This window comes from Rhododendron vialii, chromosome 5a (genome assembly GCF_030253575.1).
Source record: "Rhododendron vialii isolate Sample 1 chromosome 5a, ASM3025357v1".
In the NCBI taxonomy this organism is placed as follows: Eukaryota; Viridiplantae; Streptophyta; class Magnoliopsida; order Ericales; family Ericaceae; genus Rhododendron; species Rhododendron vialii.
The window spans coordinates 2,976,655-3,003,962 of NC_080561.1; the positions used below are offsets into that span (position 1 = coordinate 2,976,655).

Genomic DNA, 27,308 nt, shown 5'->3' on the forward strand with positions numbered 1-27,308 from the left:
ATTTGGTAGACATACACATTTGTACAATAAATCGCAATACCTCATTAGGGTCTGTTGTGAAAAATCCACAGTGAAAACTTGTTAATGATTATATTAAATTTTTCCATAGTTTTCAAAAAATTGTTCAGATTGTCCTTAGCAATTATCCTAGACATATATTTGTCACTCCGCAACTACTTTGGAAGCACATGTTCAATACGGTGCAAGCCCTAAGTCACTTGGACTTGGGATAGGGCCACCATCTCTTGATTTTTTCATCTTATGTTGGAAACAATGAACTAAACAAGTTCACAGTGTTTTTCAAAAAAGAAGAAAAAAAAGGAGAGTATAAGAGATGTTTGCTGGGCAGTCTCGATTGTCCAAGAGCTAGCAGTGGCTCTAGGAATTTATAATAAGGTGTTCAGAAATTACCTTAACTCTATCAGCTAATGTATTGACCAATAATATATGTGCAAAACCTCATTTATTAGTATAAATAGTATAGACAAAAAAAAATTAACCATAATGTAAAAAAATTAACTACGAGGCGAAATGAGGACTTAAAAATATTTTTTTAATTTTTTTAAAAGTTGTCGTATTGCGTAGTAGACAATGTTTTGAGAATGGAGGGTGTTGAATTTTATAGTTGTCCAAGACGAATTCTCATATTCTGTGCCAATATTTAACCGGCGTATTAATCTACTAAAATTCTTTTGAAAGAAATTATAGTGAGTATGTTGGGACCAACATTTTAAAAAATGTATTGTTCGTTAGGTTGACATGATGAGATTTTCTATCGTAGTCTTAAATTCAAAGTAATATTATCCAAGTTTAACAGGATTTGCCAAGTAGTTGAATTTTTTGAAGTTTTGTCTGTAATCCATAAGCTAACTAGATAAAAAATAATAAAGTCGTTATTGTCATGAATGCGACATTAACACAATAGACTATCGACAATAGAGATGGAGAGAGAATACAAAGTATAATACTTAAATCAATAGATTTCTTTTTTTCAATTTTTTTCCATTCGGATTGTGAGCTTTATTTGAAGTAATGTGTTAGGTACTCAAATATGAATTACCTGCATTGATGGGCTGTAAGTGTTCATTGATATTTGAGTTGAGCGTTCAAAACAAGATTAGTCTATAATTTTAACGTGTATTCTAAGCAAAATAAATATTATTGGGTGTTCATGTGACCACCGAATCCTCAATGTACACAACCGCCTCTGCCAAGAGGAACGTTCAGTCGTGGCATTATTTGATGATATACAGGTGAGTGCAATTTTGTTCACCCTCCTTAAAAGATGATGAACATTACCCTCCCTATTATTGGTTGAAATGGTATAAGTCCCACCCGTGTAATACATTTTTTGTAAGCATGACATCACTTTATGGTGCGATCTACACACTTTGTGGTGGGATCCATACCATTTCAACCAATTGACAGGAGAGAAATGTTCACCCTCTTAAGTGGAGATTGAACAAAACTCAACTCTATACAGGTATCTATGCAAGTAATGGGGAGACAGGTAGGGGATAACCGGTTGCTTGTGTTCAGAAAAATCAGAACGGCAGGGTTGCTGCCCAGTGGAGAGACTTCCGTTGCGGTTTCAGCGGCTTGCGCTAGCCCAGAGGCAGTGGAAGAAGGTTTTATACACTTCACATCGATGGAAAATGACTTCGGTATTGAGCCAGGATTGTACATTACTAGAGCGGTTGTTTTGGCTTAAGTTTCTTCTTTGTTTGTCAACGTGATAGAGAAATCTTATTGGCTTAAGTTTCTGCCATCAATGCACCCCACAAATCATAACGTAAAGGGCCTATGGTCCCAAAAATCTCAGAAAGTCTGCTTGCACAGAAAAGGCTGCACAGCAGCCGTGCACAGACCAGTTTTGCGCCCGTTTCGGGTCTCGCAAAGATGATCGGAGCCGCTCATTTTGTTCAAAATACTTCGTTTATGGTCTTTGTAAAAAATCACCTCAATCCGATATCGGAAAGGGTGTTTACGAATCATCTAACTTTGCTTCAAAATTTAGGCTAAATTTTGAAGCAAAGTAGCCTAAATTTTGAAGCAAAGTTAGATGATTCGTAAACACCCTTTCCGATATCGGATTGAGGTGATTTTTTACAAAGACCATAAACGAAGTATTTTGAACAAAATGAGCGGCTCCGATCATCTTTGCGAGACCCGAGACGGGCGCAAAACTGGTCTGTGCACGGCTGCTGTGCAAGTAGCAGCGTTGCAAAAATCTCATCCCCGTCACCATGCACACGATAATGCAACAATGATGGTGAACACGAAGAATCCCCGCATCAGGAAATGATACTCCCTCCGTCCCTTTTTAAGTGTCCTGCTTCGTAACTCCAACTTATTAAAAAGACATCATCATTACACCTTTCACATCAACTTTTTCCTCCACTTTCCCTACTTACCCATCATCACTACACTTTTACCCACTTACTTTTCAAAATAAAATCTACTTTTAGGGACAAAATAGACAATACACCAACTTTTACCTCCCTAACTTTACAAAATGGACACTTATTAAGAGACAGCCCAAAATGGAATACTGGACAAAAAAAAAGGGACGGAGGGAGTATAAAAGATACTCAATGGAATGAGATTTATGCATTGATATCACTGGCTAAATTCAGGTAAAACCAAGGCCAAAACAAAGAGAGTCCCTACGAAGGCAGCATTACCGGAAATATTCTAATTTAGCAGGTTTGAGGGGAAAATCTGGCAAGGAAATGTTTCATTACACAAGAAACGTGGAATTGGCATCAACCTTGTAATATTATTCCTAGAACTAAACACAACTATGGTCTTTGCTGCGTCAATGATCCGCAGGTTTCACAAATATTCGTGGTATTGGGAACCTTATCACGAACCTTTAGTTTGGTTGCTTGATTTCCTAATGAGGTGAGAAGTTGCAGATATTCACTTACATTATCATCACGGGCCATTAAAATCCAGTCCCCATCCTCATCCTTATAATCAACATTGAAACTACCAAGCTCGCAGTCCAGTGTCTTTGACACTTCTTGCATCAGTTCCTTAATTCCAGACGTGAGAGGGAGCTGGAATTTTATTGTGCTATCCCCATATGTTGCCTTTACCTTCACGGACCTTGTATCTTGCCTTTCTGTGAGAATAGTAGCCACAGGTTGGCTAAGAGCTGCTGCATCAGAATATGTAGGAAATGCCAAATTACTAGACTCAGAGACACGTCCCATAAAAAAGACCTCATCTTGTGAAGTTAACGAGTTTCTCCTATCTTCGTTCGCACTTGGCACCTGGGTCGGTGCTATCTGAAACTGTGGAAGCCCAAGAGCATTTGGATTTGGATGGGCAGTGAACTGCATTGTTTGAACTTCTAGTTGATCAGGGGGTCTCCACACTGTTAGGGAAAAAAGAAAAGAAAGGTAAAAAATTAGGTTGGAAAGATACTAAACGAGAAGAGAAATGGATAGTTGTATCATAACATGTAGGAAATGTCAAATTACTAGATCCAGATATTTGTCTGTCTGAAAAGGGCTCTGCTTGCGAAGCTAAAGAATTCGTATGCTCATTCCAGTTAATAGATTCAAAGACATGTCCCTGAGGAAAACGGTGGACTGCATTGTGATCTGGGTAAACAGTGGACTGCACTGATTGACCTTCCGCATGTTGACTAGGAGCCGCTTGATCTGACCATGTAGGAAATGCCAAATTACTAGATCCAGAGATGTGTCCGTCTGAAAAGGGCTCTGCTTGAGAAGCTAAAGAATTCCTCCAATCTATTGAACCACCCCTGTTCTCACTTAGCATCGATGTTATTTGAGGCTGGTGAAGTACAAGAGCGTCGTGATTTGGATAAGGAGTGGACCAAGTTGACTGATCATTCACTTGACTTGCCCGTTCAAAGGAACTCCCTGCTTTTTCACTTTCTTTGTAATCAATAGGATAATTACCCGGGTAAGAATCATGAAAAGGGGGGGTTTTCACAATACCTGTTATTAACCCATTTTCTGTACTCAAAGCAATTAGGCCTTCCGTAAAATCTCGTTGAAATACATTTGCCTCCTGATTTTGACCAACAGGTTCAATCTCCATCCTAGTCTCCACATTATTTGATGGCTCCTCGCATGCGGTTGATGTATTCTTTTCTCCATGTTGATCGGGGGGTCTCCCGACTATTTGGAGAAAAGAAAAGAAGTATTAAGTACGAGAGAGAATGAAAGAGAGCAAGAGAAATGGATAAAAGAAAGAAAATTTCATGATACCTGTTATTAAACCACTTTCTGTGTTCAAAGCAATTAGGCCTCCCATAAAATCTCGTTGTAACACATTTGCCTCCTGATTTTGACCACCCAGTTCACCCTCCATCCCATTTTGCACATTATGTGATGGCGTCTTGCGTGCGGTTGATGTATTCCCTTCTCCATGTTGATCGGGGGGTCTCCCGACTGTTTAGAGAAAAGAAAAGAAGTAATTAGGAACAAGAGAAAATAGAAGAGAAGAAGAGAAATGAATCGTACGAAGAACAATAACGAAGGTTCAATCATATCGATCATAAAAACCAGACACCTATTGTCAGTAAGATCTAGTAACAAAATTGGTAATTAATACTCGCATTCCCTTTCTGCACCCTTAGCTTTTGGATAGACTAATGTCATGCTCCATTTCAATGTAATTAGCCAAACAGGAGACTAGAAGAGAGGGAGGAATGGCCATTGGATTATTCGGGTATTTTTGGTTATCCGTTTCTCTCTTCTTAACTATTCAAACAGTTGACTAGAAAAGTGAGGGTGGAATTACCTTTTTTTTTCCTAACATGTGGCCACCGATCGATCCCGTAATCCCTACATTTGCGTTTAAATGTGGATACGCTAACTGCATGAGAAAGAGTCAACACAAGAAACTCATATCGTTACAATGATTCTACAAGAAACTAATTGAGCTCGCCTTGCAGAGTTATTTTGGTTGAAAACAAGTGAAACATGGCGAGCATTAAATTACCGCCAAAGCTTGCCGCAGCATCTTCACGGTTCATCCTGCCTTTAAGTCGTCGAAGACCATCTGAAGTAATACTAGTATATATCTCTTCGGGGTCTTCTTGTTCTCTTGTTCTTTCATTCCTAGAATCAGATGCAACAGAGCCGCTTTGATCTTGTCTGACATGCTGTGCTATGTTCTTTGTAGCAGCAAATTCACTTGATGATAAGGCTATAGGCTCCACAATCTCTCGTCCTGGTAAGGCTGAAGACCGAGGTGAAAATCTACCAAGCCAGGATATATAGATAAGTTGAAGCCTCGAAACAAGTTTCGCAAGTGTAGATAGACTGATAACTTGAACTGGTCTTTCGTCACCTAAAGAATATCCCTTCATTGTTGCCCAGTCCTGAGTCAAGCAAAGGCAATCGCTAAATTCTGGCTTTTCCGGATTGCACTTATTTCTTCACCTATTTTACAAAAGATATGTTCACTCATTTTATTAGTAATTTGGACTTCAATGGATTACATTCTTTTCTTCTCCCAGTTCATGAAAAATTATATCCTCCTTTTCCGAATAGACACCAAAAAAAAAAAGCACGTTGTCCTGATGAGTGATATAAATGGTCAAATTCACTTATCAAAGAAAATATATGACAAACTCGCACGTCCATAGTAGTAACCACAATTACATTCACGTTTTGTCATAGAATTTGAAAAAGCATGCTATTTGAAGGCAAAAAATCCCATGGGTGAGAATATGGTGCTAGAAGTTCCGAAGTGCCACAAAGTTCAAAGGACGAACCAATATTTATGAATAACATCTCATAACTTTAGTCAAGTACAAATATTGACGGGAAAAGTTGCTTAAAATTTTACAAAAACGGATGATATGCACATTGGTTGATCATGAAATATAAGTTAAAAAGCCCAAAAACATAGACAAGCTGAGTAGATGGCCCGATTCGCGTTGAAGACGATGAACTCCGATACAAATATGCATCTACATCTAATATCCAGGAAAGCTGGACACATGTGCAAGCTAGCTATCATCCATATGACCCCATTAAAGGAGTAATAATTACGCATAAAAGAAGTTTTTCCAGTTTTTGAATTCACATAAGCTGAGTATTTTCAAATCCAGATGTGAATAATATGATTTCACTGTTTCATAACCTGAAGTGACAACAGGAATTAAAATATAAGCGATGTATGGACCCCACATGCCCGGTAATTGCACACACAAAAAATTGGAAAAAATTACTATTTTCATACTTATCATGAACTATAGAACAAATTGACTTGATAGAAATGAAAATACAAGTAAGTTACTTGCTGAAATGGCCACCGATGATAGATCCCATGTCGCCTATAGATGCGCTTTGCTATGGACACTCGATGGATCACAAGCTGCCCACAGATGAGCTTCGCTGCATGAAGACCAATACATAAGGTATGAAACTTATTTTTGTGCTGCTTCCATCAAGGGGACAATCTAGTGGGCATATGGTTTATAAAAAAAAACTAAAAAAGCAAGACTAAGTCAAATGTAGAAGCTAACCGCCAATGTTCTTCGCAGCATCTTCCCATCTCCTGTCAACAAGCTGTTGGCGATCCACTAAACTAAGAACACTCATACCTCTGCACTTCCTCTTTAATGTCTTTCTCAGAATTTTCTTCTCTGAAAGAGGTAGGATGTGTCCTCCATCTGGTAAGCTGATAAAAGACTGCAGTATTGGGATAGTCAAAGGCAATTGGTCAATATACTCGTCCATAAATACTCAATGTACTCATCCATATACAGAATGACAACTTCAACTCGTTCATTTTGGCTAATTTGCATTACTCTGTATTTCTCTAGTTGTTTAACTATATCTCCTTTCAAACTTATTTAAAAACCAAATATGCTGAGGGTGTGGCTTGATAGAAATGAAGTGACACAGGAATTGAATTATAACTGATGTATGGATCCCGCATGCCCGGGAATTTCACAAAAGTCCAGGGAGAAAATTACTCTTATCATAATGATTACAACCTATGAAACAAATTGACCAGATATAAATGTAAATAAAAGTGAGTTACTCGTTGAAATGGCCACGGATGGATCCCATGTTCCTTACGGATGTGCTTTGCGGTGGATGAACGATGGATGACAAGCTGCCTACAGATGCGCTTCGCTGCATGAGCATCAATACATAAGGTAAGAAAATATAATTTGGAACTGCTTCTGTAAAGAGAATAATCCAGTATGTCCTTTTGCAAGATGCATTAGATGGTTCATATACAAGAGCAAGACTTAGTTAATCGTAGAAACTTACCGCCATGGCTCTTTGCAGCACCTTCCCACCTCCTGTCAACATGCTGTTTGTGATCCTCTAAACTAAGTACACTCATTCTTCTGCACTTCCTCTTTAATGTCTTTCTCACAATTTTCTTCTTTGAAAGAGATAGGATGTGTCCTCCATCTGGTAAGCCGATAGCAGACTGCAGAATTGGGATAGTCAAAGCCATTGGTCAATACTCATCCATAAATACTCAATGTACTCATCCATGTGCAAAATGACCTTGTCAACTTATCTTTCCTCTCTGAAAGAACGCTTCTTCATTTTGGCTAATCTACATTTCTCTAGCGGTTTATCCAACAAATGGTTATATTTCTTTCACCTTACTTAAATACAAAAATGGGGAGGATCCAATACACTTATCTTTGCTATCCGAAAGAACACTTTAATGATTACAACCTCTAAAACAAATTGACTGGATAGAAATGAAAATACAAGTGAGTTACTTGTTTAAACGGCCGCCGACGGGTCCCAAGTTGCCTGCGGATGCAGTTCGCTGTGGTTTCACGATGGATCGTAAGCAGCCTACAGATACGCTTTGCTGCATGAGCACCACCAATGCATAAGGTAAGAAACTACTATTTTGTACTGCTTCCTTTAAGACAACAATCCAGTATGTGCTTCACAAGACGTATTAGATGGTTCATAAACATGAGCAAGACTCGGTTAACTGTAGAAGCTTACCGCCAAGGCACTTCACAGCATCTTCCCATCTCCTACTAACATGTTGTTGGTGATCCTCTAAACTAAGTACACTCATAGTTCTGCACTTTCTCTTTAGTGTCTTTCTCACATTTTTCTTCTTTGAGAGGGATAGGACGTGCCCTCCATCTGGTAAGCCGATATCAGACTGCAGCATTTGGATAGTCCAAGCCATTGATCAATATATGCATCTGTAAATACTCTATGTACTCATCCATATACAGAATGAGAACTTCAACTTATCTTTCCTCTCTGAAAAGAACACTTGTTCATTTTAGCTAACCAACATTTCAAACTGCATCTAGTGGTTTATCCAACAGATGCTTATATTTTCTTTCAAACTTATTTAAACAACAAAAATATTGAGGGTCTAAACATTGTTGACCTTGCATATGACACAAACTTGGATATATAGTTTGAATTCATTTTATCATACCCTTGAAGACAATATTCAGTACAAACAAATCGGAATCTGGGTTCGAACACTGTACTTGAACCAAGGGTATATTCACCAATATGGATCGTATTATTGTTTATCACCTAGCTGGAATTAATATAGGAAAGGGGGAGGACTAACCTGAGGAAACAATCCTCCTAAGCAGTCCCTTAGCATAAATCGTTGCAGATCTTGTGATTTCTTTAGTCGTACACAATGTTTGTGCGTTAGTGTTCTCCGCCGGGCTAAATGTCTAATGCTGTTAGACTGTTCCCCAAGAGGAAGACCGTCTAGTACCTTGAATGACTTCCATGCAAGGGAATCTGGCGTGCGGAACCGTAGCTCATTAAATTCATAGGAACTTAGATAGGAAATAAACTGGTATAAATGATACAAACTATAATTTAGTAGCTCAAGCAAAATCTGAGAAGAAAAGTATAGCAGACTTAGAACCATTGTTACCAATCGAGATGGACCACTAATTAGTACACAATTTTTTGGTCTGTAAAAAGAAGGTAATCATGCAGCTCAAACTATATGTAACCGGATAATTTGCTGTTCAATTTTAGGGTAATCGTAATAGGGAGATAAGACACATAATTACACTAGATACAAATAAATCCATCATCTAACATTTGCTATGAAAATGAACTATTTTAATTCACCTTTTACCTTTTGAACACAAGAATCCAAATATATGAATACTGAAGCTTCTACTTTAAAATTGAAAAGAGATCAAGATTGCAACAATAGAAACATGCCGCAAAGACCGTTCACTGCATCTTTCTGTCTAGCACCAAAATGTTGCCATAGATCTTCTAAACTATGTGCATTAGTTAAGCAATCTCTCTCTCTCTTGTACTTCCTTTCTCTGAATTAGACACAGTGGGGCCTCTCTCATCTGCCTTGACAAGATGTGCACTGTTGCTTGTAGCATCAAATGCTTGTTGTTCTAATGAGCAAAAAATGTGAATTATCCTCACCTCTGGTTAGGGAAAGGAAGAAAAAGAAGGAAGGTTTAGTTATGTAAGATTTAACTCACTTAGTCACGTTACCTTTTTCTGCAAATTGCTCAACTTTTCAGAAGACTTAAAAATTGAACTCTTAAGGGACTGTTGATTCTCTTAATTTATCTCCTAGGAGAGAGAGAAATTACCATTGTTTTCGAACCGACCCGGCCACCAAGAGACCCAGTGCTGCCTGCAGGTGCTCTTAAACATGGATCCACTAACTGCATGAGCAAAGAAATGTATGAAATCTGTATCTTCTGTACTGCTTTTCCGCAAGACAATAATCCAGCATCTCGTGGCAGAGTCACTATGATATTCTAGGGTTAAGAACAAGAGATAGATGGCAAGCAATAAATTACCACCAAGGCTCTTCACAGCATCTTTATGTTTACAGCCAAAATGTTGTTCGAGATCCTCTAACCCTTGTTTGTCTGACTTTTCTCTTGTATTTTTACATTCATAATGAGATGCAGTAGAGCCGCTTTGATCTTGGCCGACAAGGTGTGATATGTTGTTTGTAGCAGCAAATTCATTTGATCGTGACAAGGCTGTAGGCCTGAAAATCTCACCTCCATCTGGTAAGGCTAAAGCCCAAGGTGAAGATCTAGCAAACTGGGACATGTGGATCAATTGAAGCCTTGAATCAAGCTTCTCATCCATAGATAGACGGCTAACTTCAAATGGTCTTTCTTCTCCCAAAGAATACCCCTTCCTTATTGCCCATTTCTGGACCCAGAAAAGGTGATCAGTTAATTTATACTCTTAAGTAATGTGCTGCTTTCTTCGTCGACCATTCAAAAAATATGTTTAAATTTTTTTCCCAAAGAGACACAAATAATAAGATCGTTAATGTCCTATTAAGTGATTAGCCTCGTATATGTCATGAACTCACTTATCGAAGAAGATATATTCTTCATCATAGTAACAAGAATCACATTCATTTTTCGTTCCAATTTGAAAGCAATGCTATTTAGAGGCAGCTATACCCCGATGGCTTATAATATGGTGCTAAATGTCCCGAAGACCAAGGAAAAATGCATTAAGAATAGTATATCCCAGAACTTAAGACTTAGTCAAGTTCAAATATCCATGGCAAGAAGTTGTTTAGAATTCAAGAATATGGACGTATGGGTATTGTTTGAAGACTAAGCTGTAGCAAAGTACAAGTTGAAGAGGCCATAAATTCAGAAAAACTTTAAGTTCTTAATAGATGGTCCCCTGTACATTGAAACCAAAGAATCTAATCACCGATGCTTGTACATTCAATCTGAGGGAAAGTTGAACACATGTATGCTAGCGAATAGAAAGAGATGCTCATTAAAGACGTAGAAATTTTGCAAAAGGAAGTTTGTCCATCATATGATTTCAAACTTTAATTACCTGAAGTGAGAGGAATTGAAAATCTAAGTGAATTATGAACCAACTGCCAGTGTAATTTCACAATCCTCAAAAAGTTATGGACCAAATTACTATTCTTGTAAGAATGACAAATACTTTTAAAAATAATAAAGGACGGAAATTCAAATATAAGTATTACTTGGCGAAAAAATGGCCACTGATGGATCCCATGTTGCTTTATCCGCTTCACTGTGTATACCTGATTGATCCCATGCTTCCTAAAGATGTGTGTCACTGCATGAGCACCAATATATTGGTGAGAAGGCTAAAATTTTAGCATGTCCTTCGCCAAAAAGCATTAGATGGTTCATCAACGAGCAAGAATGAAAGCTAAAATTTATCAGTTGTAGAAGCTTACCACCAAGGCTCTTAGCAGCACCCTCACATCTTCTGGCAAAATGTTGGTGGTTGTCCTCAAATATTGCACTCATAGTTCTGCACTTTCTCTTTAATGTCTTTCTCACCATTTTCTTCTCTGCAAGAGACAATGTAGGAGAGCATTGATCTGCTCTGGCCACATGTTCTATATGTTTTGTGGATTGATCTAATGGATCAAGCAGTACAATGTACCCTCCATCTGGTAAGCCTATAGGCCAACGTGAAGAGCTTGCAGACTGCAGTATGTGGGAAGTTAAAGCCATCGAATATACTGATCGATAAACAGAATGATAACTTCAACTAAACTTCCTCTCTCAAAGAACACCCCTTTATTCTAGCTAATCTAGATTTATTTGCCCTCTACTTTATCAAGTAGACATTACTTATTTGTTTCTAACTTATCTTTAAACAATAAAAACGTTGAGGCTCTAACCACTGCCCAATTTCGCAAAATGAAACAAAAAGCTTGGATCCACTGTTTGGATTCATTTATCATACCATTTCAATGCAATACCTAGTACAAACGAATCAAAATCTGGGTCTGAACACTATACTTGAACAATGGGTAAATCCAACAATATGGATAATATTGGCATTCTTTGAAGACCTAGCTGGAAAATATGCATACAAAAGATGCCCTGTGTGTGCGAATCAGGGAGAGAACCAACCTGAGCAGTCAATCCTCCAAAGTATCTAGGCAATTTTGTCACTCTTTGTTCAACTCCGTTAATTTGCGTAACTCTTGGCAGATCTGGTGATTTCTCTTGTTGAACACAATCCTCAAGTGTTAATCTTCCCAGGGACAGTAAGGGTACACAGTCATTAGGCTGTTCCCGGGTCGGAAGAGTTTCAAGTACTTCAAACGATATCCGTGCAAGGGAATCTGCCGTGTGAATTCCTGGATCATAAATAGCTGCAATGAATGCGGATAAAATAAAAAATAAAAAATAAAAAACAGCTGCAATGAATAAATTTGGGAATTTTTGAGGCCATTGGAAACTAAATAAAACACGAGGGGGTAACTAATACAAACCAAATTGTTAGGGATTTTCAAAATAATGGGTTTTAGTTTGGGTTATTTTTGAAAAGGCGTTGAGAGAGATTTGTTTTGTGAAATGTTGGAATAACTTTTCACATGAGGTTTGGCTTTTTTGAATGGATATAACACCCATTAGTTTAGAATGTGTTTATTAGAGAGGGATGTAATTGTTGGGAAAGGATGCGAAACATCGGAGTGCCTCCAAGAAGTACGACCCTTCTAATGTTTTCATGAAAGGGTGCCTTCTAAGAAACATGTGTCTTTTTAATTAATTGTTTTTAAGAGACAGACTTTTTCTAAATAGTGTCTTTAAAAGACATAACCCTTCGTAATGAGTGTTTCTTCTAAAGACACAACATTTCACAAAATGGTGTCTATAAGTCTATAAACAGGCTCATTTGTAAAGTCATTTGTTACACCAAAAAATTCCATATTGGATTGCTCTCTCTCTACACACTCTCTTTCTATAATTTTAGGCATACCGGTATTTTGTTATTCTGCATGAATAGAATATCGGTTCTTGGTTCTTTTACATTCATCTAGCAGATATTCTGTCTGTTTTCGTTAGTGCAAACGCAAACGGAAAGAATTTCGAGTTCGGGCTTCGATTTATCTTGAAGACAGATTTGTTGTAACCCTTTGTGTACCGCAAATACTGTCTTTAGGAAAGCGACATAGTCGTGACTCGAAGTGTATTTCAATATTTGTGGAGGTTTCGGCAACAGTTCAGAATTTGCAGCAATCGTTTTTCCAACAAAATTTCAATACCGGAACCAGATGTCTTGCAGAAAAGCATAGGAGACTTAAAAACATGACTATAAATCAGGATGGACTACTACTTAGTACACTATCTTTCGTTGAACAAAAAAACATAAACCTGCATTTCCAACTTGATATAACCAGATAATATAAAAAGTAACAATTTCAATTCATATTTCTCCTCGAAAATGCGAATCTAAATGCATAACTAACTAAGGGCCCGTTCCAGAACCGAAATAAGAACTTATTTTTTGTCTAATAAGAAGTCTTGTTCCGGAAAATAAGAAGGTTGGTACTTATTTTAGAAGAATTTATATAGGTACCGACTGGCCGGGGAGGGAAATCGTACCGACGGCCGCGCCGGGCCGTCTTCGGCCACCAGACGGCCGATCCGAGCCGTCCAAAAATTCTAAAAAAAAAACCGAGGGGGCCTTCGCGGGAATTAACGGCATCCGAGGTGTGTAGGATGCTTGATCCGAGCACCTCTTTTTCGTGTGAAATCATATACACAAAAAAGGGGTGCTTGGATCAAGCACTCTACACACCTCGGATGCCGCTAATTCCCGCTCTGGCCCCCTTGGTTTTTTTTATAGAATTTTTGGACGGCTCGGATCGGCCGTCCGGTGGCCGGAGACGGCACGGCGCTGCCGTCGGTACGATTTCCCTCCGCTGGCGCCCATTCTCATAGCAACAGTCTTATTTTTTGTATAAGGCAACTTCAAACTCAAAAATCATGTGTTTACGCAATAATTTTCTTATCACTATGGATCTTGTTTGATAGATCTCATTGAGATCTTTAATACGGTGCAAAAAAAATTGAATTTTTTTTTCATTTACATTATTTTTGAGTTTGAAAATGTGAAAGGAACTTTTTATTTGGGTTTTGTGAAATGACCCTTCTTATCTTTGAATGAGAAGTTCCAAAATAAGTACTTATTTTTTAAGAAGGTTTCCGGAACGGAGCCTAAGATTCTCTTATGCAAAAGAACTAGCACGATTGAAAATTGATAAGAAATTTGAAGATTGCCAGCAATAATTAATATTCTACATAACAGTAGAAGCTTACCACAAAAGCTCTTTGCAACATCATCACCTCTACCACCACAATGTTGTTGAAGATCCTCTAAACCAAGTATACTCTTAGTTATGCATTCTCTCTTTAATGCCTCTCCCTCATTTTTATCATTTGAAAAAGACACAACAGGGCCACTCTCATATGCTCTGACAATATGTAATTTTTTTCCTGTAACGGCAACATCCAACAACGATTTTTGTTTGCTTGAATCATCTAAATTAAGTGCACTCTTAGTTAAGCATTCTCTGTTTAATCCCTCTCCCATATCTTTCTTCTCCGAATTAAACACAATATGGCCACTCTGATATTCCCTTACAAACCGTGCACTGTTTTCTGGAGCATCGAAATACGTCAATGATATATTTGTCATTGAATCAACTAAACTAAGTACACCCTCAGGCATGCACTGTCTCCTTGATGCCTCTCCCGTATTTTTCTCCTCTGAATTAGACACAAGAACGTCACTCTGATATGCCCTGTTGTTTGTAGCATCAAAACCAACCGATGGTTTTTGTTCTGATGAATCAAGCAGCACAATATCTCCTCCATCTGGTAAGGCCTTAGGCTGAGGTGAAGAAGGGCGATGTAGAGCGATGTCAGCTCTGTCTATGTGGTTGTGGTTGGTGTTAAGTACGATGATATGCCCATCCCCACAGCCTGACAACAAGCCATGAAAGATATTCGACAAACCTGAGAGCGCCTGCAGGAAAAATAACACAACAGCAATGGATTAGATTAAAACGGAAATATCATCATCATCATAAAGATCTCAAGTTACTTAAGAGGGCCTCTTCTGCTCGATTTAATCTTTGTAATCCTTTATAAAGATCAAAAAAATTCTTTTTGCTGGGCAAAAAAAAAAAAAAAAACAGGCCTCTCCTGGTCGCAAAGAGCCCGGAGTTGAGATTTCAGTGTGTGAACTTCACGGAAACCTCATGGTCGTAGGTGAACGGGCACACTGCTAAAGCACGCATACCTGGAATGAAAGTGGATTGTTATAATCTTCAAGTACCAATGTTGGAATTAGACTCCCCCCCAGTCTCTTTAATGCCTCGATCTTTTTTTTCCTTTTGGAATTAGAGAGAAGAACGCCACTCTGGTATGCTCTGTTGTTTTTATTCCCCGGGTCCATTTCCAACTTCTTGAATTCCCAATGTTTGAGTTCCATTGAATTCCCGCTTCCCTTTCTGTTGTAGACCTTATTCACCGTCTCATCGTTGTCCTCATTTTTCTTCGAATTGGCAAACACATGATCAGGTAAATGCTCGTTAATAAATCCTTCCTCCTTTTTAACTATATTTTCCTGGTGAATCATAAATGTTTCCGTCGACCGGGCCTTGAAGTCGTCAAATGCCTTTGAATTGGTGGCGAGAAATGCCGTCGTCGTCCGCTTGGCGGGTTTCCCGACACCGTTGGCGGGAATCGAGCTCTTCTGAATCTCATTCGGTGGAACGAGCAAGGGGTTTCTGTGTCGCGAGAGAAGGCCTCCTAACGTCCACGCCTTTGCAATAGTTCCCTGCGATCTTCCCTGACGCTCATGCGACACCAATGCAATCTGAAGGCTCTTCACTACTTCAGTCATTGTAGGCCTTTCCTTTGATTGAATATGTAAACACTTGTTGGCAAGTTCGGCAAAGTACTCAAGACTATCTGGTGTTGTGTCTCCATTCAGAGAGGGATCAATGATTCTGTCAAGCGTTCCCTCTTTGATGTTCATTTGTGCCCAGTGACTTAGAATTCGCTCCTCGTCGAGTACGCTAAGATCGATCGCTGGCCGACCACACAAGACTTCCAACAACACCACGCCGAAGGCATAAACATCAGATTTCTTGGTTAGGCGACGGGTGAGGAAGTATTCTGGATCCAAATATCCAAAAGTTCCTTTGGCAACTGTTCTAACATGGGTTGCTGTATGGGTAGTAGTGCTTTTAGATAACCCTAAATCAGAAACCTTTGCTACCGAATGGTCGTCCAACAAAATGTTTGTGCTCTTCACGTCTCCGTGTATGATACCTTGTAAGGTACCATTATGAAGGTAGTCGAGTCCACGTGCAGCATGAAGGCAAATGTTGAGCCTCTGCTCCCATGTTAGGTGAGATCTACTTGTTTTGTAAAGATGATTGGCGAGAGTCCCTCGAGCTATATATTCATAAACAAGAATCATCTCCTGATTCTCGTTGCAATAGCCGATGAGCGAAACGAGATTTGTGTGCCGCAACTTTGAGAGCAACTTTAACTCTTTCCAAAATTCTTCAGCGCCTTGCTTGGACTTGGCTCTCAACCGCTTTATGGCAACAACGGTGGTTGTAGCACCACTGCCAATGTTCGCTTCGTATACCTTACCAAATCCCCCAACTCCAATAACTAATGCATCGTCAAAGTCATTAGTTGCTTTTAATATGTGACATAGTGGAATAAAAGGACAAGAATCCTTCAATTGATCCATGCCACCATCAATTGCTCCCGCTTGAACAAAGGGATTCTTCTCCATCTCTGAAGCTGCTGAGAGAGATTGAATAATGCCGCAGCTGTGATCGTGGATGTTGAATCGATCCAGGCCCCCACCTAGATCTCTTTGAATGCGTGGTTACAACGGTGGTCCTTGAATACGAAGGTGAAAGGGTCTTCCCTGGGGAGATATTGTTGGACAGCCACCGGAGAGGAATTCGCACCACCGGAAGGCTCCCCAAACCCCTGGCTAATATTGATGGGGCTTCATTTTTTCTCAGTAACTCTTCTTTTGGGAAGGTGTTTGATTGGCTTCAGTTGAATTTGGGGTTTTACGTTTAGAACATTGAAGTCTTGATATATGTTTGTTTTGCAATGATCCTTTTTGGTACCTATGCTTGCAGCGTTGCTTAATTGATTTGACAAGTTGTTACAACCCTTTCTTAACGGGGCCAGCGTCAACCAGTCCAAGGATATCGCCAATCGCCCCCATGTCACAGTCAAACCCCCCTTGACACGGCCCCCTCGTTCCCCCTTTTACCACCACCCGCCACGTTCTCTCTCTCTCACCCCCTCTCCCACGTTCTCTCTCTCTCTCTCTCTGCACACTCTTTTTCTTTTGTTGTAAAATTTTAAATGCTAATAATTTTTTTCACGTATTTTTTTAATAAATTATATATTTTTAAAATCTACTCAACGAAATCTATCAAACGAGTCTAATTTTGATGGTGAAATAATATAAAACGGAAAAATTATATTTTTGTGGTAATTTAATAATTTTAGCACATTGTATCTATTATTCCCTCAACTTTTATTCATAACCGTCCATTCTGATTTTCTTTTTATCCTATTATCTTCAATTATAGCCATTCATTTAATTTTCTTTATCCTCTTATCTTCAATTATAATCACTTATCCAGATTTCCTTTTTATCCTTTTATTTTCAATTTTAACCACCCATTCAAATTTTCTTCTTATCTTCAATTCTCAAAATATATAACTACTTCACACTTACTCTCATTCACCACATCCTCACAATTTCCTTAACTTTCATTTCATTTTCGTAATTCATAGAAGAACATTATGGATCAGTACAATTGTTCATTTTTAGATAGTTGGTCAATTGGGAACGATGTTGCAAATGATGTTCTTTGTGGGGAGAGCAGCTCCTACGTTAGAAATGATTACATAGCCGAATTTACGACTGACCAGGTTAGTTATTATTGTTGTTAATATACATATTTGTTACTTATTTTGAAAGTAGGTTGCATAATGTTGTGCTTATACGTATTCTTTTTTTTTGTTATAGATATTTGAAACTAAAGCTGTCATGTTAGATTGGGTGTGGAGAGTTGGTAAGGAAAATGGTTTTGTAATTGTCATAAGTAAATCTGCTAGTATAAAGGGCAACAAGATGCCGAAGTGTATTCTTATTTGTGAAAGGGGAGGATTGTACAAACCGTCACCGAAAAGGCATTCAATGCAAAAGATTACTGGAACTAAAAAATGTGATTGCCCATTTAAGCTGCGAGGTGTAGCACAACCTCCAGACGGTGTCATGTGGGGTTTGAAGGTTGATACAGGTTTTCATAACCATGAACCAGCTGAAAGTTTTGAGGGACATGAGTACCCGTCAAGGCTGACCCCAATCCAGCAGCAATTAGTTCGTGACATGTTCAGCAGCACCGCGTCTCGAGAAATTCTTAGTTTTATAAGATAACAAGACTCGTCAATTAGTACAAGAATCAGGAGCATTTACAATGTGAATACACTGTATAAGAACTATAGCAACTGGGGAGTCTATCTTCTATTGGGTACATCTTGAAAGAATTAAATGAAAAAAAATACATTTATGACTATCTTATAAATGAACACACCATTGAAATCACAGATATTCTTTGGGTTCATTCCGGAAGCCTAGAGCTGTTTGTCAACTTTTCGTCTGTGTTGATTATTGATGCTACGTACATGAGTAATGAGCTATTTGTACGATCAACTTTATCTAGAAAGTGATTATGTATACCAGGTGCTACAAAGACTTCGTTGCTTCCAGCCATCGGCACCAGAGGATAATTGGATGAATTCTATACCATTGGGACTTGTCATCACATCAACGTACAACGTTGTACTGCATACATTCGATATGATTGCTTCGAGTTGTCTTACTCACTTGCCATTGAGCTCCCATCCAGTTCCATTCGCAGAGCGCAAACATATAGCTATTGGCAATGTTAATGGCAATCACTTCGTGCAAGTTTTCCTATACCCTTATTACCCCATACCACCCATCATCATATGGTGGAGGCAAGATGCATCAGTCGAAGCACGCGGATGGACTCATCCTTATGGAGCACGTCTCCAATTGTGTACGAAGTAATGGAGATAGATCCGCCGGGACGACGATCACAATTTGACGGAAAATATTGACTAAATTTTGTGTATTTATTTATGTTCATGTATTGTTTCTATATACTCGATTATAATTAAATGAAGTTTGATTTTAGTTTGTATTATTGACTATTCAGATAAATATAAAGTAAATTTAAGTGGATTCAACATACACAATTTACTTAAAAACTTAAATATAGAAGTTTAAAAAAAATGAAGGACAAAAAAATAAAAACAAAGAGATAATATATTGGGCCCAAAAAAATCATTTAATTTAAACACATTATTTCATATTCAATATTAGACTTGTTTGATAGGTTTCGTTGAGTAGATTTCAAAAATATATAATTTATTAAAAAATATGTGAAAAAAAAGTTACTAGCATTTAAAATTTTATAACAAAAAAAGAAAACAAGAGAGAGAGCCTGGGGGGTGTAAAAGGGGAAAGGGAGGGGCCCGGGTCAGGGGGGTTCTGACACAGGGGGGTGATTAACAGCACTCGTCAGGGCAGTTTGTCCGGGAAAATTTTACAAATGATCCATCTAATTTGCATGAATTTTTGTTTTGGAGACTCGTGGGTTGGAGATGCTCTCATCTCTAGTAGTTCATGCCTAGGAAAACTATATAAATTTATATTTCGGCTACTCGCCAAATGATTGAGGAACCCAACGGTCTAGCCATTTAGCGAAATTAGGGTTTCCAAAGAGATCTAAAATTCCCAATTCTCATGGACGATAGAGATCAACACCGATGACGAAGATTATCAGGATGGACATTAACAAATTGGTGATATATCATGAACGACGATGTGTTATACCATGAATGACGGAGACGATGGGAATGTAGAGGCGAGGACTTTGAGCTGTTCACGGTCGCAGAGAGTCAAAGAGTACTTGCTCACGTTTAGAGTTTATCATCACTGATATAGAGAAGTAGAGATGTTCACTATCGGAGTTGTTCACGATAGGAGATGACGCCGATGAGGTGGAGCTCCGATGATGATCGTTGACGTCGTTGTCCCGCAACTTGGAAGATGTCAACTGTGTGTCTATGTTCGAGAGAGAGGGCGAGGGCGAGGTGAGGCAACAGTAACTTGCGGGCTTGCAAGTTACTTTAACGGAGGGGGAAGTGGCAAGGAGGTAGGCGAGTCTGCTGGGTCTAGTATGAGGTTTTTGCTTGACAAAACCACATTTTGGGAGGGGATGGCTAGACTGTTGCAAATGCTCTAATATGAACAAGCTTTTTTTCTTTTTTTTTTGGTTGCCAATATTGTATACATCAATGGAGGTTAGCATACATCAATGGAGGTTAGCGGAGTTTTAGTATGCTAACAACCAAATGGGGTTCGATATCTCTTCATAGACTCGGACCCCTTGCAGGGAAAGAGATGAACTCTTAATATGAACAAGCTTAATCATGGATAAGCCGTTTTGTTCCCTGCGAACCCTTTCGAGAAGGTGAAACGAAATTTCCCACTCCAATCATGATATGATGGGCCATTAATACACTGGAAATTTAACTAGCTGGTGAAACTAAATTTGTAGAAGTTGATAGAAACAAAATGTGTTAAAATTATGCATAACATATACGTATAAAAATTGCATACTATTTATATGGTAGCTTTGTCCGTCAAGAATTCAAACCTTCGAGCAATCACCTCATGAACAAACAAGAAGAAGAAAAATAAAAAAGCAATTAAAGAGAGAAAGCCTTCAAAACCAAATACTAACATTAAACCTACCCACAAAAAAGAAAATGAAAAAAAATTACATCCAAACCGAATTTCTAACAGATGTAACAACTTATCTGGAAATGTTCTGATTTAGAAGGTTTGAGGGAAAATCTAGCGAGGAAATGTTCTGTTGAACTTGGAACTGATGACAACCATGTATCATATTTCTTGAAATAACCCAACCTGTGGTCTTTTCCTCTTCATTGATCCGCAGCCTTCACTAAAGTTCATGGGATCGGCAACCTTATGAAGATTATTGAGATTTGGATAGGCTGTGGACTACGTTGTTTGACATTCCAGTTCATATGCCTATTGCCTTAGTTTCATTGTACACAAAAGGAAACAAAAATCTCATACGCGGAAATTATCAGGGTAAGAATAATGAATAGTAGGAGTTTCTTGACATCTGCTATTGAACCATACTCTGCAATTGGCTAGGGTAGAAACTCTGCAATTCCTCTCTTGCCAGATAAAATAGCCCATAGCTACCCAAGCCAATTTTCTCTTGCGGGGCCCTATGGAGTATGAGATATGGAAGAGTTTACCCCAAAACTTGCCCGAGCCAATTTCCTCGCCTCTCATCAGGGAAGGATATATGATAGAATGAAAAAGGAGTTATGTTCTAATATGTGAATCATAGAAACATAAACCTTTTGTCGGGAAGATTATGGTTTCTCTGCATTCTCTCCTCTTAATCATCTGAAAAGGCGGCTGGGAAGGAGATCAGGGAGGAATTACCACTGTCTTTTATCCATTTTGGAATGAATCCCATGATGCCTGCAGATGCTCTTCAAGGTGGATATGTTGATTGCATAAGCAAGAATAACATAAGAAAACCGTGTTGTAATATTACTTCCACGAGAATAATCTAGCTTTCTTTGCAGGGTTACAACCCAATCCTCAAATATTTTTTAAAGTTTGATGTGAAACATTGGAAAATGATATCCAAAGTCATTCTACATCAACCCAAAGAGTAGTAGTCTGACATTGAAAAGTTTCAGATGATATACCTATCGGAGCGTTAATTGCATTAACGAAGTAAAACGAAGAATCAGAGTTTCCTTATATGGTGCCTGTGTCAATAAGCTGGCTCAGGTTCCTCTCAAGCTCCTCTCCGTTGCTCCACTCATAGACCTTTGCCTTGGTAATCGTACGGTTATCACAAATCCTCTTCCATAAAGGAAAATCCTTTCTTGGCATCACATGGTCTCCCTCTCCAAGCTTCAGACCTGGGCAGAAATCACCTCTTCCATCTCCAAGGTAGACCATTCTTATCTTCCCTTTCTCAGAAATAGAAGCTTCGATCTGCTCTATGACGAGACCCTGTTGTGGATAAATCAGTCAACATGACAGATTAAATAAGTCGATTAGATTCTCTCAACAATAAAAAAAAGAGTAGCTTATAACCGTCGCTAATAATCGACACTAAGGTTTCTAGCCTTCTAGGGATACTACCCCACGGCTAATCAAATTATCTCGGAGGTTATCCAAGTATCATTTTTCACTACAACATGTCACTTTGTATGCTATTGCAACTTTGGCCAGAAAATGATTATCGGAATTATGTTGGGACTATAAGTATTAATTTCGTTATACTTTCTTTTCGTTATTTTAAAATGAAGTATTGATTTTTTTTTTTTTAAGAGTAATTGGGAAGTACCATGTCCAAAGGGAGACCCCACCGACATAATCAAATATGTAATTGATATCTGCTCCAAAAGCTTCTAAAGTGAAAAAAACCAAACTGAAAGTGTTCAAAGTCAACAGATGTATATAGAGAACACCCCCAACAGAAAATATGAGTTCTACACTGGGAGTCGGGGACATAGACGTGTGGTGTATGGTGTTAGATGTATGTGCAGTGTTCGTATGTACGGACTTCTTCCACTTCAGAGGATAATCACAGTATAAGAGTCCAATCTCTGATATTGAACTTAGTCTCTCCATAGTAGTATACTAGTGGAATGCATAGGTTATGACTTGATCCAATAGAGCCGTCCTTTTTGTCTAAAAGAAATGGAGCTCGGTGAAACGATCGAGATTCCACCCTATGCTGTGGGCTGGGGAGAGAGCTACAAGTATGAATCTCATGACAACAAGCAGCACTTCAGCTCGATGCAAGGCATCCCAAAAACTAAATAAAGTGAGAAATAAAGAACTCGGTATGAATTACCATTAAGAAAACAATGTATCAGTTAAAAAGAAACATAAAAAGCTGAATAGTACCAAACAGAATACCTTGCACAAATTGGGAGGGCATAAACTGCTACCATGAGGAGAGGAATGGTAAGGGAATATCCTCAGCCTGCCTCCTTCAATAATGCTAGGGTTTGTAACTATCTCCGTGAAACAATCAAACAACCCAAATTGCTTCAAGATTGTCTCAATAAAGAACTGATTCGCGTCGCTGATTATTCTTAATTCGCACCTGAAATAACCACATTCCATCTTTTCATAAATATTTCTTGGTTATATAACCAGCTTACTTCCGAAATAAGAATGAACTAACTAGGAAAAAGTACCAAGGAAGAGAATGGGCTTTTCTGATGGCTGAAATTACTCTGGGATTCATAGGAACCCGCCTCAAACACTCCGTGATTTCCTCAATTGTTTTCCCTCTTGCGTGGAGCACCTCCATCATCCTGTCCTACAATTGATAATAAGACCTATAAGTAAACCTCCATAATCGGTTCCCAGCATGTTTCAACAAATTGAAAATATGGATGAGAGAACATGAAAGGGCAAAATATGAGCTCCATTTCTTTCACAAGAGGGTATCAAACTAAGCAAGAAACCAGATTTTTTCTTTCAAACCAAGAGACAAGTTTTCTACCAAATTTGGTGAAGAAGCTTTTGAGGATGAGCTTGAAAATACTAAAGAAGTATTTGATGAAATGTTTAAAGGAGAAAGGAATGGATTATTAAACCCTTACGTGAAAAATTCATACAAAGGGTTTGCGGGATAAATTAGGAACTTTTGAAAGATTTGATGCACAACCATTGGAATTATTCATATCAAACCAAGCTTTAAACGCAAATCATACCCAAATTTTGTTTATGGGAATATAGAATAACGATTGGAGATGGTCTAACCAAATACAGTTAAACTAACAATCGACTTCAAATTAAAGAAGTTTTCTTTAAACAAAAAACAACTGAATGGATTGGGAATAGTAAGAGAATACTAGCCATGAGAGAGGTCCAAGGTAATGTACGGCGAAGCTGATTGAACAGATGGGTTAGGCCCATTTGGTCCACTACCCAGGTGTCGCTGTTGTCTTCGATCATTGTGTGATCGAAATCGAACACAACCACGGTGGTTCCCGCCATTTCTGTACTGTACGAGCAGTTTTCCCGGCGGCGGCGCCACCACCGGAGAATGACTGGGCGATTTTCGTTCCGAAAATGAGGAGAGTCAAACCGGCAGTTGTCTTTTGCGTCTCGATTTGTTGCTCGCGTCAACGCAACTAATGTCGGGCTTTAGGGTGGGTTTGGCTTAAAGTAAATTAGTATGGCCTCTCATTTCAAAAAAAAATTAGTATGGCCTCTTTTTTTTTGTTTTTTTTTTCTCTATTCAAAATTTTTTGCATTTATTAATTTTTTTTCAAACTTTTGTGACTTATTAATTTGTTTCAATAAGATATCAAAAAAAAAAGTCATACTAATCTACTCAAGTCAAAGTCAAAAAAATTCTATTTTCTGATTCCTCTCGATCAAATGAACTGATAATTTATAAAAATTTGACTCAAAAATCAAAATTAAAAAATGAGGAAAAAAATTTGAATAAGGTTATATAAAAAAAACCCCAAAAAAGCTAAGTGAATAATTTAATCGGTTAATGGGTTTGCTCTCACACTATTGACTAGGGCAGGTCGCAAGGAAGTAACTTCATGTAAATTTTCTAATTTTGACATGAATGATTTGTCTTTAACCGACGATGAGATTAATTGACGTGCGCGTAAACCAGCCCAGACATGCCTCATCGTGAAAAGAAAACTTATGCTGAGTTGAGTTGGGCCGGACCTGAGTTTTGAGTGGGCCGGGAGAAGTCCATTCCATTTCTGCTGTTCTGCCTTCACCAAATGTCCAAAATACCATTCACCCTCGTGCCCTTTCACCTCACCACAGAGATGCAAATAAGTGGTCAACAGAAGGCAAAAATGTATACTAATTGGGAGTCAGGCAGCAACTAGGGTTAGGCTCAAAACTCTGATGCATATAGAAGCTCCCCCAAACAAGCTTGAGAAATTGAACTCAAAAGAATGAGGCTCGTAAGCAGAGAGAGAAGGGATTTTTCCAAAGGGTGGTTGCCCTCTCTGCAAAAAACCATGACCAGATCATCTAAGCCAATGATTTCATCTCAATCAACAGCCCTTTATGTATGTGTGTGTATATATATGGTTTCTTTTCCTTTCCTTCTTTTTTCTGCTGCTGTTGTTGTTGTTGTTTGTGATACAACAATGAACCAGGACTGCCTGATAATTTTCCCTCAACTATGAGAGGCTGTGATGATATAAACATCTCTTGAGTTCATATTTGTTGAGAAAAATGGGACCCATTTCTTGGCGGGGCAATTCTGAGGGCCTGTGGGAGAGAAGACTAATTTGGTCCTCTCTCAACGGGGCAACTGTTTTTGCAGCCATGGTGGGAAAAACCCCTTTTCTTCTCCTATCAAAATACAGATCTGAGCCTCAACCTCTTTCCTGTAATATTTTGCGTGTGTACATGTATAGCTATTAGTGCATAACTGCTTCACGGTAGTACTAGAAAAAAAAAATTGGGCAAAATCTTATTTTTGGATTATTTGAGAGTTGCATTGATTTTTTTGGTTGATTTTTGTGGGTCAAGTTGTACTGATCAAGAAACTAATAATTCAGAGAAATGAAAGGAAGAGAAAGAGCAGAAATGCTACACTTACAACATTTTTCTACAACATGGTGACGTGGCCAAGGACCTACTCATTTTTTTGTTTTTTGGCTGGGTAAAGTGAGTGAGTCCCCTGGCCGCGTCACCATGTTGTAGAAAAATGTTGTAAGTGTAGCATTTCTCAAGAGAAAGTGGACGAGGGAGAAAGTACATGGAAAATAGTTCATTTTCTTTTTTTTGGTTCTTCAAAGAAAAAGAGAGGAAAACGAGAAGAACATTACTTCAAAGGGAATTAAATAGTGTCATGTGAGTATGGTAAAAGAAAAGAGAATTTTTTTTATATCAATATCAACAGGTCTTAGAGCTTCTGGGCCAGCAGCTCTCATATGAAGATTGAGTTTAGGTTATCAAACAGTCGATCATCTGCAAAAACATCGAACCCAAAATCAAGCCGCGCAAATTCGAGTATCATCTCCCAACGACATTGAACCCAAAAACGAACTGTGCAAGCTCGAATAGAAAGCGATATCGAAACTGGAATTCCAAAGGAGATATGGGATATGGTTGAAAGACACGAGAGCAGTATTAAAACTAACAGAAAACCTATGAGTACCGACTATGGGGGAGGGAAAACGCACCGCCGGCCGCCGGCGGGCCGTCTCCGGCCACCGGACGGCTGATCCGAGCCGTCCAAAAATTCTAAAAAAAAAACCGATGGGGCCGATGCGGGAATCAATGGCATCCGAGGTGTGTAGGGTGCTTGATCCGAGTACCCATTTTTCGTGTATATACACGTGTATATATATATATACACGAAAAATGGGTGCTCGGATCAAGCACCCTAAACACCTTGGATGCCGTTGATTCCCGCATTGGCCCCATCGGTTTTTTTTTATAGAATTTTTGGACGGTTCGGATCGGCCGTCCGGTGGCCGGAGACGGCCCGCCGGCGGCCGTCGATACATTTTCCCTCCCCATGGTCGGTACATATAGCAATACTCTAAAACTAACATAGACGAGGCTAGGACAGTTGACATTGGTACAGTTGGGGGGTTTTTTTTGGCTTCTCTTGGATTTTTTTTGTTTTCCTTTCTGTCAAAGAACCAAACAAGGAGAGGTGATAAAAGAGAGGAATGTTCGAGTATGCTGCATATTTGTGCTTTGAAAGGGTCTTTGGACGAGGGAAAGGCAGTTCATGGAAATGTGATCAAGAATGGGATAAACCCAGATGCCCATTTGTGCAATTCATTGGTGAGTGTTTATGCCAAGTGTGGGCATCACCAATGCACGTGTCACGTCAATGACGATATGCCTAAACGGGGACGTTTTTTCTTCGACTGCTCAATTGCAGGACTCATAGCTGATGGATATATTTAACAGGTATGGTATTAGTTTTTACTGCAATGTGAGGAAAGATGGCGTGAGGCCAAATGGGTTTTCTCTTACCTTGGCTACTGCCTTGAAAGGTTGTTCAATGTGTATCAGTGTGTGGATATTGTTTTTGGTGAGCAGGTCCATGTAGAAGTAATCAAAATCAGTTTTTTGGATGATATATTTTGTTGGGCCTTCCCCTACTGATTGATATGCGAAATGCGATGAGATGGAGTTTTGCAAATAGAGCATACCATTGCGGAAACAATTACAATTTAGGACTGAGCTCCTCGATCCATCAATGCACCCCACAAACCATAATGAGATCTAAACTTGGAAGGCCCATGGTCCCCAAAATCTCACCATCCTCACCATGTACACACATGATCTAACAATGATGGCAAACTC

The 27,308-nt window shown here is 38.8% G+C and overlaps 2 protein-coding genes across 7 annotated transcripts in view; both read right to left on the reverse strand.

Annotated features, from left to right (window-relative positions):
- Nucleotides 1–27,308, reverse strand: part of LOC131325756 (uncharacterized) — a 336,707-nt gene that overhangs the window by 70,840 nt on the left and 238,559 nt on the right. Inside the window, exons 1-20 of one of the 6 annotated variants that reach the window (XM_058358189.1) lie at nucleotides 15,072–16,882; nucleotides 14,087–14,795; nucleotides 11,891–12,135; nucleotides 11,203–11,458; nucleotides 10,984–11,078; nucleotides 9,806–10,172; nucleotides 9,593–9,667; nucleotides 8,578–8,759; nucleotides 7,983–8,148; nucleotides 7,745–7,839; nucleotides 7,275–7,440; nucleotides 7,039–7,133; nucleotides 6,518–6,683; nucleotides 6,289–6,386; nucleotides 4,984–5,365; nucleotides 4,783–4,857; nucleotides 4,248–4,430; nucleotides 3,975–4,157; nucleotides 3,489–3,896; nucleotides 2,681–3,382 (exon numbers count right to left, since the gene is read on the reverse strand). In XM_058358189.1, the coding sequence (XP_058214172.1) occupies nucleotides 2,802–3,382; nucleotides 3,489–3,896; nucleotides 3,975–4,157; nucleotides 4,248–4,430; nucleotides 4,783–4,857; nucleotides 4,984–5,365; nucleotides 6,289–6,386; nucleotides 6,518–6,683; nucleotides 7,039–7,133; nucleotides 7,275–7,440; nucleotides 7,745–7,839; nucleotides 7,983–8,148; nucleotides 8,578–8,759; nucleotides 9,593–9,667; nucleotides 9,806–10,172; nucleotides 10,984–11,078; nucleotides 11,203–11,458; nucleotides 11,891–12,135; nucleotides 14,087–14,795; nucleotides 15,072–16,586 (6,042 nt within the window). In that variant the 5' untranslated portion in view covers nucleotides 16,587–16,882 and the 3' untranslated portion in view covers nucleotides 2,681–2,801. Of the gene's footprint in view, nucleotides 1–2,680; nucleotides 3,383–3,488; nucleotides 3,897–3,974; nucleotides 4,158–4,247; nucleotides 4,431–4,782; nucleotides 4,858–4,983; nucleotides 5,366–6,288; nucleotides 6,387–6,517; nucleotides 6,684–7,038; nucleotides 7,134–7,274; nucleotides 7,441–7,744; nucleotides 7,840–7,982; nucleotides 8,149–8,577; nucleotides 8,760–9,592; nucleotides 9,668–9,805; nucleotides 10,173–10,983; nucleotides 11,079–11,202; nucleotides 11,459–11,890; nucleotides 12,136–14,086; nucleotides 14,796–15,071; nucleotides 16,891–27,308 lie in introns of those variants that run through there. The other 5 variants (XM_058358187.1, XM_058358186.1, XM_058358185.1 and 2 more) reach the window with 5 other exon arrangements.
- LOC131325791 (inorganic pyrophosphatase 2-like) lies at nucleotides 20,522–24,116 on the reverse strand. Its single transcript, XM_058358241.1, has 4 exons — nucleotides 23,853–24,116; nucleotides 23,186–23,310; nucleotides 22,902–23,091; nucleotides 20,522–21,986 (listed from the first exon to the last, which is right to left on the reverse strand). Exons 1-4 carry the CDS (start codon nucleotides 23,991–23,993, stop codon nucleotides 21,726–21,728), a joined length of 717 nt encoding a protein of 238 aa, XP_058214224.1. The 5' UTR covers nucleotides 23,994–24,116; the 3' UTR covers nucleotides 20,522–21,725.